At 55.4% G+C, this 14,430-nt stretch overlaps 3 protein-coding genes across 3 annotated transcripts; 1 reads left to right on the top strand and 2 right to left on the bottom strand.

The window, feature by feature from the left end:
- Window positions 1–4,495: 4,495 nt before the first annotated feature.
- ColSpa_01427 (structure-specific endonuclease subunit SLX4) lies at window positions 4,496–5,598 on the bottom strand (the record flags this gene model as incomplete). The annotated part of the gene is made up of 2 exons (XM_049267639.1): window positions 4,496–5,180; window positions 5,363–5,598. The coding sequence occupies 2 exons, from the start codon at window positions 5,596–5,598 to the stop codon at window positions 4,496–4,498; spliced, it is 921 nt and encodes a 306-aa protein (XP_049123596.1).
- Window positions 5,599–10,475: 4,877 nt separating this feature from the next.
- On the top strand, window positions 10,476–11,480 carry ColSpa_01428 (serine/threonine-protein kinase PKH3; the record flags this gene model as incomplete). Its single annotated transcript, XM_049267640.1, has 2 exons — window positions 10,476–10,600; window positions 10,658–11,480. The coding sequence occupies 2 exons, from the start codon at window positions 10,476–10,478 to the stop codon at window positions 11,478–11,480; spliced, it is 948 nt and encodes a 315-aa protein (XP_049123597.1).
- A 1,157-nt stretch (window positions 11,481–12,637) lies between these two features.
- Window positions 12,638–14,179, bottom strand: ColSpa_01429 (pre-mRNA-splicing factor sap61; the record flags this gene model as incomplete). Its single annotated transcript, XM_049267641.1, has 1 exon — window positions 12,638–14,179. One exon carries the CDS (start codon window positions 14,177–14,179, stop codon window positions 12,638–12,640), a length of 1,542 nt encoding a protein of 513 aa, XP_049123598.1.
- Window positions 14,180–14,430: the final 251 nt, after the last annotated feature.

Genomic DNA, 14,430 nt, shown 5'->3' on the forward strand with positions numbered 1-14,430 from the left:
GCAGAGGGGCCATCCGGCAGGCAAGTCAATCAATTGCCCCTGGAAGGGCATTAACGACAGCCAGGGATGGATGCTTCGGTCGGGTTTTACGCACATAAATACTCATCTTACTGTACTACAATGCCGATTGAAATGCTGTCGCCGAAGCAGCGCTCACAGCATCTGCTGGTAGATAACGCGCCGGAACCACCAGGATGGGGGCCAGATCACAGGCATTATTAGGCTTCCGCTGCCTCATGGTGCCTTGGGTGTCACAGGCCACGAGACTGGAAAAAGCCCGGGCTAGCAGCAAGCCCACTCTTTTCGCTCTTTTCGCTACGGTGTTCCCGCCCATGCGTAAGGAAACCAACATCTGATATCGGTCGCTGACTCGACAGGGGGTGGCCAATTTTCATCGCTTACCGAACCAATCACGGCAGCATGACGTTGGAGAAACCTGCCTAGCGTCCCAGATCGGTCCATGGTCGAGGATGAGCCCTGTTTGCGGGGGCGGGCGCCAGAAGACTCACTCTTTTTCCTTTTTTTTTCTCCTTTGCATTTCTTGCGGCAAGCCCAATTCGCACCGCAGACTTCGGCCTCGGCTTAGTCATCGGCCGACGGAACTGGGCTTCGCGACCATGACCACGATCCTTGGGCCGGTTTGATATTGAAGCAGGACATGCCACTTGGTCATACTGGGGGGGACTTGAACACTTTTGTCAAGGTCTGTTCTTGGACCGGGCTGCTGTGTTCGAAAAGCACCAAAAGCAGAGGTTGTCACTCTTCTCCTGGCTGAGAATTGTTATTCGGATGCTCCGCAGTAAGAGCATCATGCCATGGCTCTACTTTGAACAATCGTGTCTTCGGAAGCCTAATGCTATATCCGTCTCACGACTCGTGTTGTCTTGTCTCATAGGTGAGATTGTTAGTCGGTGTTTGTAATCGGGCTTGCCACGGCAATCGATGTTGGTAGAAATCGTCCCTTGCGATGGTGTTTGGCGAACTTAATGATAGGTTCTAAAAGAGATCCATCATGCTAGCCTCTGACTGGACTTGAATTAGAGTGGCCTGTAGGAACCAAAACTCTAGACGCTCTTATGGTCTTCTCCTGATCATTGTCATACGGCCTGCCGTTGCTTGTTATCCACGACCACCATCAGCTCTACGTCTTCAAACTTTGCATAAAGAGAGGCGGTGCTAGATTCGGCTTCAAGCTTTATTGTCCAATATTGAGGTAGCCTCAACCCTAGGAACTTGTACAAACTATCTGTTATGAATGTGAGACTGAGCTCACACTGGTCCATGCATTGAGCTTGTGCTCTCCATCTATGAACGGGTTTCTTCCTCAGTACGGCGTTCAGGGTCGAAAAGTTACAACCGCCCTTGAAACGTTGCTTTCCATGATACCACCGTGGTACTACTACAGTCTATTCGATGGTGTTGAGCTAACCGCTGCCCAGAGTGTAGCGGTGAACACGCCCAGTCTTCGAACCTGGAATGAAATGCTAGTAGGAGTATGCATGCCTTCATATTTTCTGACCACGGTCAAGATTTCGGCAAACGACAACACGAGATGATGGTAATTCTGCAGTTTTCGATCATCTGCTGGGATCGGATGTTGCTGGAGCCGAATGTCCGTGACGGGCGAGGGGACCAATTCAGTTGTATTTGAAAGCATTGCCTTTCCACAATCGTCATTCTTACTCTCTTCGCAGCGAAACACGCCATAGACGTAAGTGTGGATGCTACATGATGGCAATGGCCTCGTGTAGTTCATTTCTTCCTTCGCGGACGGGCCTATGAAAAGAGAGGTCAGCCTTGACACTGCCCTGGTCGGAGTCAGGTTGTTCTGGACGTCTTCTCGTTGAACACCGTCCTCGGGTCGTAGTCTAAGGTCAAACTAACGCCTATGTAGGACCTTCTTATGGGTATCCAAGTAGTCTTCGCGGCCAAGCCTACCTAGCACTGAGGAGATCGCTTTCTTCTGTAGCACGGCCTAGTCCTGCTACTTTCGATGTTCTTGCCCGCGCCACTTGTTGTTGGTATAGCCAAACAGGTATAAGTGTTGACACAGAGTAGCAATGACCTCGGTATCGGCTTCAATCTTACGGATCACGGGCTGCGGTTCTCACCCGCGTCAAGTCTCCTGACGAGGGAACCCGTTGTGCCCGTGTAATAGGACCAGAGGGGACCACCGGCCATGATAACTTGGTATTCCCAAAGATCCAGCATACGAACATACTATACCATGTACAAGAACAGAGGCACGCCTGCCATGACCCCTTGTGGGCAGTCAGACGCCCTCTCCTATCAACAGTTCTAATGGCGGTATAATGATGGTGATAGGATAGTGTGTTTGATAAGGTTTATATATCTACTGCGCTAGAATCCCTCACAGCTTGTTCAATTTACGCTTTGAATAACCACTATCGGCTTTCGATACTCGCCTTTTTCTTTGTTGTTTTCTACCCCGGGCAGTGAGGGATGAGAAGAATTCCACTTCTACCCTCATCCACTCCTATCTTCATCCGTCATGGAACCCATCTGCCCGCTCCGTGTTCGTCTTGACGAACGGAGGAAACGGAGAGTTTGTACATGATTGAAAACAGCAACACATGAGTATCTTTGGGTTCATGCTGTTTACTTGTAAGATGCATGCTGTCTGTAGTTCTGAATGTGTGAACTGATATCATGTCGTATACCGCTCACCCGTCAGGAAGCGGCCGTCCGAAAGGTAGGAGCAGGAGCAGCTTACACGACTGTCAACACTCCCAAGAACTCAGTAGTCAGAATGATTTCAGTTCTAGTTAGTAACGAGCCTTCATCTGATAACCGCGAGTACTTCACTTCAAATCTGGGCAGCAAGAGACAAGAACCACCCGTCGGTGCAGCCGACCGCTGATGGGCTGGTCTTATCCGTATTCAACTACACCTTGGACATCGTATACCGGTCAGTTCTGTGGATCAATAACTCATGCTTGGAAAAGCAGCAGCGGGAAGACCCGTTAACGCCAGCCCAAGTCCGAAATAAACCCACTCTTTTCGGAGCTCGTTCACATCGATGCTATCAAGTTTCAACAACCAATCTCCGGTCCAGTGGACGTCCTGTCAATCTTGGATATTCCATTTTCAAGAGGACCGAGCCCGACCAAGAGCGTTGAGAGATGGAGAAGCCAACGACACCTGGCATCCCACAGCTACCGAGCTACCTACACTCGCAGACCGGTGACCACCCCCGCGGGATCACCATGGGAATCGTCAAAGCCGGCCTCGCTTTCCGATCAGGACCATGATATCCATACCCCACGCGATCCCTCAGCATCCATTCTTTCACAGAGTCTCAGTCGTTTGCGCACATGGCAGGCCGCAGTCAGGGGAGAAACGCTCCGTCTTAGGCCGCGTTCTGAACTCGGCTGTCCCAGCGGTTAGAAATATTCGAATCTTGGAAACACAAACCCAGTGCGAATGCAGCCGTCGACCAAGACCATGCGGCGCCATCTTCTACGTGGTGTTTGTTGGTCTATCAACCACGAGTAGTCCAGGATGCTTCACATGTCTATACACTACGGACGAGCTAATCAATGGCAGATCACACCTATATCAAGGCATATCTTCGATATCAAAACGCGGGGACGTTCGAAACATTATCCGGGGACAGTGATGATCTCCATGGAAGCATTAACTGTATTGTCTAGTCTGAGCTACTGAGATCTAGGCGTGAACAACCTACCGCTTGGTTGGCTGTATGGGCTATGCCATGCGCACACGCCCAAGCTAGTCGACATCTTTGTCATCCACGTTTGCAGCCGTATCCTCCAGCCCGAGGCTGTCTTAAAGTCTTAGACCGTGGCGTCAAGGTCTACCGGTGTTGCAGATCCCCAGGCCGTTGCCGGTTCGGTGTCTGACTTTACCTAAAGCCGGACGTGCCTGGCAGCAACTCTTATGTCGCGGCGTTCAGCATCTTCTGGATAACTTCGCATCCGGATGTGGAACTTCCGAGATACGCATGTTCCGATTTGAGAGCGAGCACACTCTCCTGGCCACTTTGACGATGCATTTCAGCACTGTCGGACGACTCTTGCCATCACTGACATTGAGCTTCCAAGACCGAGGCTACAATCATGTACGACGGTGGCCCAAGTAATCAGACTGAACCATCCTTCTTCCAATCGAGTGGAAAGAGAGACGCCCCTGACCATGTGCTGTCGAAGGTAAAGATAACCCGATCGGTAGCATTTCCGAGAAGCGACCGCTATTTTGTTCAGACATAAGTTGTCTTTCGCGACGACAGTAGAAACACTGATTGGGTTGTCAAGTGGGATCGACATTTTGTCGGAGCAGCGTCCCTCCGCTATGACGAACTCCGAAAAAACGGTTCCTGGCCATCCGATTCATGAAGACGCAATCTGACTCATGGCATTTTGGGTAAACAGGATTCGCGGGCCGACAGAGATTTTACCTCGCAGATTGATCTTGTAGATCCATCGTTGACACTTGCGGGTCCACATCGATCTTATCATGTCTTGGTTCGCCTCTTCTTCTTCTTGAGGAGGGTCTCAACCTCTTTGGCGCCTCTTTCCCGCAGCGTCAGTTCTTTCATCATATCGACCCACTGAACATAACCCCCGCACTGGGGGCAGCGACCCTGAATAGGGACAACCGCTTGCTGCTCGCTTTCATTGTGGAGCATATGACGACTCCAGCATGACAGATGACCGACGCCTTCGCAGGCTTCATTTGGGCACACAGCCAGCAATCCTTGACCGTGAGGCAGCGCCTTGTCACATACAACACAGTTGCCCTCTCTCTCGAAATTTGTGATGGACTGTCCCTTTTCAACATATTCCTTCATAGGCGTGTAGTCCAGAGGCAAGGCATGGATGCCCCAAGCGGCGTCGCCTGCAGATGCCGCAGGGTCGGGGCCAAAGTCAGTGACCACGTCCAGCGTGTTTCGAAGAGGTTCGGTCGAGGTGGCGGACGATACTAGCCATGCCGTATGGACATCCTTTGCGAAGAAGTGCAGTCTCAGTGGCCAACGACGGAAGCTGGGTACGCTCAGGAGCAACTGCAGGTTGGACAGGATCGAAGACAGGCTCGCTCGAGGCCGACGAGGATGGCCATTTTTCTTAACTCCGGTCGAGACAGTGATCCGCGACGCGGATGGTATGTGCAGGGAGAGATGTGGGTTGGTCAGCGCCCACCTATTTGTCTGGTAGTCAGCACGAGCACGAACATGTTGTAGTTGCAGTCGGCGGGAAGAAGCATGTGCAAGCTAGGGGGGTGGGTCGGGGAGCCTTCATCCGAAGCAGAGCGGAAGCTGATACGGAGAAGATTAAAAAAAAAAAAACCCCCATTGTTGGGAGGGACAGGACGGAGATCATACTCAAACTTCAATGCAGCAACCATGCCCGGGAAACCAGAGACCAAACCCACCATCTCCCAGGGCCGCAGGCTCAGGCGGGAGGTGCGCGCAGCGCCGCCGCGAGCCTCACCATTGTGCTGCTTCAGACGGCGCGGTGGGTTGGGTGTCGAGCCGATGTAGAGAGACGCGTGGCGCACCGTAGACCGGAGGATGTACACCGTGTAGAGGGCGGGTATGGGTTTGGACTGGACAGGCATGACTGGACAGGGAAGGGCGGACGGTGTCAGGACATTGTGTTGTGCGACGTGTTTTGGAGGAAAAAAGTTTTGCTGGGCGCAGGCACAGCGGGCGAGTCTAGACTCGGCGTGCTTGTGAAAGCATACGTGGACTTGGGTTTGGGCCTGTGTCAGCGAGCCTCGGGTTCAGGCCAGATCTTGGGCCGAGTCGAATTAGGTTGCGTGAGAGAGTTGGGAGGGAACTGGGGAGAATGCAAGTGACGGGTGTATGCTCTGAAGGTAGGAAGGTAGGCAGCTTGTTCGAGGGGTGTGTGTGCGACCGCGCGCGCGCTCGATAATGCTATTGTTGGCGGTGGCTACCAGTGTTGTTGCGCTGTTGATTAATGCGCGACGCGAGGCGAGACGGCTCGAGACGATGACATCGGACGTCCTCCGGTGAGAGAGCGGTGTGCAACTAACTGCACTGCAGGGCAAGCTAGGTTCCAGGTTCTGGATCTGTCTGGGGGGTTGCAGCAACAGCAACACGAGCTTGCAATAGGAAGCTCGGCTAGCCGACGACGCGAGCGATGTCGGCCGAGGGCTCGGACAGTCGGGTATCTCCACGTCTTGTCTTGCTTGGGGACGGGAAAGCGTGGGAGGCGCAGAGAGAAACGAGACCAAAGTTGGGGGAGCTGGAATTTTCGGGTGTCAGGGTTGCACACGGCCAGGGACCGACAAATTGGATCTGGTCAGGTGAGGGCACGAAGTTGGGGTAGGAATGCAGCAAAATGTCACGGTGAGACAGATTGACGTGCGTGACCCGTGGGATGCAGCCGTGGTGTTTCCAGGGGCAAGGGAAGGAAGTGAGTTCCAGGCCAGCCAACGGGGGAAAAGAAACCGAAATGGACGGAAATTTTTTTGAAATGTGTGAAATGGGGGTGGGAGACAAGCAATTTGGCGAGGGAAATGCCAAAAAGAATGGGGGGCCGGCCGAGAATTATTAGTGATTATTGATTCGTGACGGTGTTCCGGATCATTTGATGGCGTGGAGTGCCTCCAAAATAGAAATGTTCGGTCGGGAGTTGGGAGACGCTAGTCTACTTTGGGACTCGGGAAAGGCTGTGGCTGCTCACCTGGCCTTCACCTTGCCGGGATGGCAGGCACAGGTTAGGAAACGAGGAACGGGCAGGAACAGGGGCGCAGGGGGGGAGGGGGGCATGAGGGATGGGGGGGGTTCAGAGACACGCCGGGGAAGCTGGCCGCTAGCCTTCCGTATCGTCGTGCCTTCCGGTTGGCGCTGCTGTCCGAGGGATAGCAGTGCACCTGCACTTTTTCGCACCTTCTCCCACTGGCTACAGTAGGTACCTGCTTGCTGTACCTGTTCGTGCCCCCCATCCCCCTCATCACCCCATCCAAGCCATCGTCGTCCGGCTTCGTCCATCGTCGTCCCCGGCCACTGACCACGATCCCCGGGCCCCAAATTCCCCCATACTTTGTCTTCCTTCACTTTACTTTCCCATGTCGTGACATTTTCGTCCCGTGGTGCGCAAAACCCCACCCTCGTAGCTCTGGGGGTGAAGCTTTCCCTAGCTGGGTCACGACGCACCGCTTCCACTTTCACGCTAACTCCATTGACGAACTCAGTTGACCAAGCTCCCTTCTACCGGTAATCAAGCTCGCGCGCCACATCGATGCGAACCCAATGAGGCCGGTTTCACTACAACTCAACCCCCTTGGCATCATTTGTTATCCCTTTGTCAAAAACAGAATTCCAGCATTCCGCCCAAACAACCTGCTCGATTGGTGTCGCTTGAGAAACATAGTTCCTCACTGCCTCGTTCAGATTGCCAGAGTCTCCGAACGGAGCGACTATCGAGACAAATCGAGGGCACGGCACCTTGGTTGTGGCCGACGAGCAAGCCATTCGTCTGCCATTACGAAAAATTACGCACATTTACGCACGCTTCGCAAATGGCCGGCCGTCTCCAGATGGCCATTCGCTGGCGGTGACAATTATTACCAAGCATGGCGACCCAGGCATACGTAGTACGCAGCAATTGTGTCAAAGCAGTGCCGCTGCTGCATGCAAGGCGGGACAGAAATCGAGCAATTGATTGTCCGACCTGCGACCGACCTACCCCAGAAGCCCGAGCCAAACCCAAAATATGATGTGGCCGGGCGCACCGATCGAGCCTTCGAGAGACACCACGGACGGACTGGTGTTTGTCGAAGAAGAGAGGAGCCGCTGCATCCAGTTATCCCAGCGCACATCAGTCACTTCGATTTGCCTCCTGCCCGCATCCGCTGTTGCTGTTATCCGCAGAATGCTAGTACATACGATCAATTGGCCTTGTCGATTGGCACAGAAGCCCGTGGACTGACGCTGGTCCCTTCGTGTCGCTGACCCGATAGGGGGCCAGTTTCGCTTGCCATTTCGCAATAATTCGCCGTCATCGGCGCGGCTGCTCCTCCCCCACGTCTGACTTGACTCACTGGTGAGATAATCTTGACCGAGTCTCCGAGACACAACAATGCCGCTGCGGGACAGGCCACTGTATCACCTGACACACTGTGTCTATATGTGAGGAATGCAGACGACGCAAGTGCAAGGTGCGGCGACACAGACGCAGATGCAGATGCAGATGCAGGCATTGCCAAGCGCTCAAGCTTCCAAGCTATCAGAGCCGGACCAAGCAGCAACAGGACCACGCTTGTCAGCTTGTTCCCCCGGCGAAAGCCCCTGGAGCAAGAACCAGCAGTTTCCTCAACTGACTGGCGTAACGCTTGCGGTCCTGCGGCTTTGGAGGCTTGTCGGCCACGGCGTTGGAGGCGTTGGAGGCGCTTGTGGGTGGCTGACCGCTAAATGGGCTGGACAAGCCGTGGTGTACGGAATACGGGTTGCGGCTTACTGCCTGCACCTCATCTCTCGTTTTTGATCACTCGCTCACACACACCTCAGATCAGTCACCTTCTCAGCCCGCAGCCGGTATGCGCGGCGCACTATGGCAGTTGGCTGGGAGCCGAAGCCGATTGATTCGGGAACAGGAAAGAGGAGACGGCCACCCCCCGTCGGGCATTTAACTTGCGGATGCGTGACAAGATGACAACGGCAGAACTCTGTGTGCACCAAACCCAACACGTCTGGCCGTGCCGGAATACGACGTGAGCACTTGGGCAAGCCACAAATGCAGACACAGCTATCCGGCCCATCGGTGACAGCGGCTTGTCAACCAACCAATTCACCTCATGGACATACTTAGTGGTGGTGGTCACTGAGGGTGTCGTCGCGAATGGCCCTCTTTAGCCAACAGGGCTCGAGACCCCGAGAGGGTGTGAGCGCGTACCTGGGCCGGAGAAGGGACCCCTAGGTAGATGGGTGTGATGGGCGCATCATCCAGTTACGGCGCATCCTTGTCGATCTCAAGGGTTCCAAGGTCAATCATGGAGCAAACTGGAACAGGCTGGATCACTGTGGAGGGGGGACTGGAGCATCAGTTCCCAGTGATGGGCAATTCGACCTTCCCTACTAAGCCTGATGGCTGGTTCTTCTCTGTGCTCCAATCTTCGTTGAACACTGTGTTCTGCTGTTTCGACTCGGCCACGGATGGGCGATCTAGACCACAGGCTACCGCCCACGGCCGCTGCGGTGCTGCGAGTTCTACGGCAATGGACCGATAGGCCACCCTCCATCACACACACACACACACACAGTCCGAACCCCTTCGACCATGCACGTTTACCCTGGGCGGCTGTGTGTGGTGCCCGCAGGCGTGGCCCAAGTAGAAGGATAAGGTGCAATTGCACTAGAAAAATATTTTCTCCCCCTCCTCGGGGAACGTTCTGTGCGATTATTCTGGACCCGTCTCCCCTCCTCCCCTTCCCCGTCGCTCCCAGCTCACTGAAACTAAATTGGAGCAAACTCATTTGCCTCACCGCCGCGGCGCGCTCAACCCGTGGCAACCTCAGCAGTCCGTGACACCCGCGCCAGTAAGCGGTGGCAGCTGCTAAGTCCTATTTCCAGCCGATGCCCAGCCGGAACCCATCTGTCTCTGTCTGTCCGTCTGTCTGTTCGTCCGTCTGTGTTGCAACACGATGAGGGTACTCTGTACAGAGTACGTATCTTCTCGATCCCGACAATGGGGGGGGGGGGAGATACGTACCGCCGCCCCCTGCCTCACTCAGTTCATCTGCCAAGTCCGGCTCGCGCATCCCGCTGCAATCGAGCAAAGTCTGGACCTTTCTGCCTTTTACACTGGTCCTCTTCGCCCTTCCCTCCCAGTCACTGAGGTGATCCGAGTGCCACACGTCGAACAAAGTGCCAAACTGGACGCCAAATGCTGCTAAGTTTGCCTCCCCTCCACCCTGCACCCCACTCCCTTTCCACACCAATCCACACTCACACCCACACCCCTCGTCCACACCCACGCCCACATGCATGCACATCCACGCCACGCCACGCCCCTGCCCTGCAGCCTGCCTTTGGTGGTCGTCTTGGCTTTTTGCGAGGTACCGCCAGAAAGTACCCGACTGCCCGTTAAAGAAGCGTTGCTCCTCCGACTCAACTCGCCTCAGCTTTGCTACTTCTCCTCTGACAACCAGCTCAACACTACCTTATCTAATTCTTCGACGACTCGACTCGATCGACATACCAACGAACACTCCTCTACCAGACCATTTCACCGAGTTTGAACAGACAAGATCTTTACGAATGACGGCAATCTTGTTCTAGGCGCTTCTCTCCACGACTTCGATCGGGGCATATATCACCTAATGACCGTGATCGACCTGTTTCTTCTCAGACAGCCCTTGCAAGCTGTCACTTGAAGAACCGAACTTGGACGAGACGAACCGTCAAAGACTATCTCACCGCAGCCGAATATAAGCACATCCCTCATCTACACATCACACGCACAGTCACAATGATTCCCAGAGGTCTCGCTTCCGCCTTCGGGACCCCGTCCCTCGAGATCGGCCAGATCCTTCTCGGAAACGCCAGCCGCTACACAATTCAGAAGAAGATCCGTGAAGGTGTCTGGATCGCCACGTAAGTTTGCTCTTTCTCTCAATGAAAACAAGGTCAACCGACTAACGATTCGACCAGGAACCCCATGGGTAACAAGTCCATCGTCAAGGGCGTTCAAGGCATCTCCGGCGCCCAGAACGAGCACAACGTCCTCCGCAAGTTCCAAGGCAACCCTTTCCTCCGCCCTGTCATCGACGAGATCCAGCAGGACGCCCCGATGATCGTCCTCCGCCACATGGACGACCACCTCTTGAACGCGACCATCCAGAAGCCCCTGACCAACCGCGAGATCCACTTCGTCGCCCGCGCCGTCCTCCGCGGCTTGTCCACCCTGCACAAGGATGGCTATGTTCACACCGACATCAAGCCCGACAACATCCTCGTCAACTACGCCTCGGCCTCCGAGGCTGATCCCGATCTGCGCTTCTCCGATGTCCAGATTGGTGACTTGGGTGCTTCCTACTCGGTTGACTCAGATGTCGCCACCAAGGGTTTCTTGATTGGTGCTCCCATCTGGACGAGCCCTGAGGTGCTCATGGAGGTTCCCTGGGGAACTGCCAGCGATATTTGGGCCTTCGGCTCCATGATGATTGCCCTCCTCCACGGCGGCGACTACAACCCCTTCCGTCCTACCAACGCTCGCTACCACGACCGTAGTTACGTCTTTGAGGTCCTCCGCCAGCAGTCCCGCCGCTTCGGTGCCATTCCCGAGACCTACCTTGAGCGTGCGCGTCCCGGCAAGGCCATGGCTGCCAAGGCGTTGACCGTTGGTCGCAAGGTTGAGCCTCTTGACTTCCGCACCGCCTCCCACTTTATCAACCGCATCATGCGCATGGATGCTGCTGAGCGCCCGACTGCCGACCAGCTCCTCGAGGAGATGTCTGGCCTGTTCGTGGACTAAAGTTACAGACTACTTTCCAAAGGTCATTTCACGATTTTGAAGACGATTAAATATATCCGGAGAGGGATAATAGCGACATGCTTTTGAATGTATCCAACAACTGGATACCCGCACTATACTCACAGGGGACGATTTAAAGGACAACTTAATGAGGAGGGAAAATGGTGACAACCAGTGAGACAACTTCCTTTTGTTTTCTTGGGACACCAAACGGTTTTACGGCGGGCGTCAGTTGATATCAGCGGAGACAATCGGGGCTTCACATAGAATCAATCTGGGTTTTCTGGGTTACACACGACGATCGAAAGGAAGAAAAGATCGAAATGGAAGACAAAAAAGTCGAATTTTGTTTTGTTTTTGGGAAAGCGATGGATTTTTTTGGAAAGCGAAAAGAGAAGGAGACTCAGGCGATACTGTACAAAGTTGATAGACTACATAGACGTTGAGACGGAGACATAGAAACCCGCCCACACCTCACTGCAGCCTCACAAAGAGAATGGCGCAGATTTTACTACATCTACATCTGTTCCACCTGCATTCCCAATGACGCAATGCGGCTGACCACCTGGCTTCTCTGACGTGACGGTGTGCTTCAACCCCTATAGATGGATTCCTGTGTTGCTTGCTTGCCAGCTTTTGATACGAGCGTGACGATGGTTCTTCATCCGCACACCGGTACCTTTTCCACTCTTCGTTGCCGATCACGAGATTGGCTAAAGGCACGGGACTTGGTCTGGTTCCCTCGCCTCCACCAACGTCTACGAGACAAGTGAAGCCTCTTGGAGCTCTGTCGTACCCGATCTGGGCCAGGTATTCGGGCAAGCCTACATTTTGCACGTCATTGCGCCGACCTTCAGAAGCCACGGCTGCGAGGCCAAGCATGTCGTTCTCGTTGCAACCGGATCACGCGCATGGATTCCAGACCTCATCATTCATTGACTTGAACGGGGGAAAAAAATAGTTGACCACGCTTGAGGTTCTTCTGCTGTCCCACGCCCCATTCATCAATAGGGGCGAGGAGATGATCGTCTACATGTACAAGTGTCTCCCCCCCCATTTGCCTCTCGTCTTTGGAGGCTCCGACTCGGATTACCTTTTTTTTTTTATACACCTGGCGCCCTCATTCCTGACCCCCCACTCGTCAAATCTCGCCCCGTTTACAACAGGCCCTGCTTCTGCAGATCGTAGTATACCTTCTCTGGCATGACGTTGCCCTCGGCGTCCTCCATCTGCACGACGCTGCCCTCGTCGACCTTGGACTTCTTGGCCTCGCGCTGGATCTTGTCCCACAGGTTGACGGCCTCCTCGATGCTCGTGATGTCGCGGAACAAGCTCGTGTTGTTGATGCCCAGACACCGCAGGCCGTGCACGTGCCTCGCCTCGTTGAAGTGCTTGTCGAACGCCCGCCGGCCCATGTAGACAAAGTTGCCGCAGATCTCGCACGGGAACTCGACACCCAGGCCGTGCAGCCGGTAGAGCCAGAAGGGGATCGGCTTGCCGTCCCACGCGAGCGGCAGCTTGAGGGGGTTGTAGATCTTCTCCTCGCCGTCGTCGCCGTCGTCGTCGTCATCGCCGTCGTCCGCCCCGCCGTGCATGCCCCCGCCGCCGGGCGCCGAGTACGACAGGTTCATGATGTTCTCGAGCTCCTGCTGGCGCTCGCGCTCCGTCATGCCCTGCCGCCGCTCGACGTTGACGCGCGTGTCGCCGCGCTCCGTGCTCATGGCCGCCGCGAGCCGCTTGACGCGGTACTCGCGCTCGGCGACCGCCCTCTCCTTGAGCCTCGTGGCCGACACTTTGTTGCCGTCGGTGCTGCCGTTGGTCCCGTCCCCGCCCTCCTCGTCGCGGCGCGCTTTCCTCGCCTCGGCGGCCTTGATGTGCTTGCGGCCCGTCAGGTGGGACCGGTAGACGTTTTCGTTCTTGAACTCCTTCTCGCAGTCGTCGCACCAGACGGCGTCCGCCGTGCTGGGCTCCCGCGCCGTGCCGTTTGTGCCCTCCTCCTTCTGCCACCCCGGCACCTCGTCCTTTTCCCACGCCGTCTCGAAGTCGTTGTCGAAGCCCAGAAACACCTTGTCGAGGTTCTCGAGCGGCCGCGTCCGCCGCATGAAGGACTCGAGGTACTCGGCCAGCTCGCCGACGTACTTGAAGTACTGGTCTGTCAGCTTTTCGCCGCGCTTCAGGCCGCCCTGGCCCGGGCTGAAGTTGTCAAACACCTCGAGGTACTGCAGGTACGACAGGCGCTTGACGTTGGGCAGGTTGAGGTACGACTCGTGGCAGGTGTGCAGGTCGAAGAAGCGGCCGAACCCTTCCTCGCCCGTGAAGAGGCGGTCGACGATGTAGGGCATGATCTCGCCGTCGTCGGGCTTCTTGACGCGGTACCGCACCTCCGAGTTCTCGGCCTGCTCGTTGGGGTATTTGGCATGGTGCTCGCGCGCATCCTTGAGCTGGCTGTAGAACTCCTCAAACGGGTCGCCCGTGCCAATGCTCTGGATCTCACGCGACCGCTGGCCGTCGGCATCGCGGTAGATATCGAGGAGCTTGACGGACTGCGCCTGGATCTGGTCGAGCAGCTGGCCGATCTCGTGGTCACGGTTGAGGCGGTCGCGGATGTGTTTCGGTTCCTCGCTGATGCGGTCGGCGATGCCCTGCTCGAGGCGCTCGAGGTCCTCGTGGAGGTAGCGCTGCTCTTCGATTACGCCCATTGTCGCGCGCGTAGGGGAGTGTAACCGGGCTAGCTGTTTGTGTGTGTTTGTCTGGGGGAGTTCGTGGGGAGGGTTGACGATGGTGGTCGTCGCAAGGCTACGGGGAAAATTCGAGGTCGGCAGCCTTCTGGGCGAGCGCGACTGCTGAGTGGCCCACTGAATAAGGTCGCTTTAGCTCTGGTTCTGGCGATTGCAAAGCTGCTGTCGAGCGCTGTGGAAACCGCCCTGTGGCAAACTCGGCGCTGATTTCC

The sequence above is a fragment of the Colletotrichum spaethianum genome, assembly GCF_022836535.1.
Source record: "Colletotrichum spaethianum MAFF 239500 DNA, contig02, whole genome shotgun sequence".
NCBI classification, from domain to species: Eukaryota; Fungi; Ascomycota; class Sordariomycetes; order Glomerellales; family Glomerellaceae; genus Colletotrichum; species Colletotrichum spaethianum.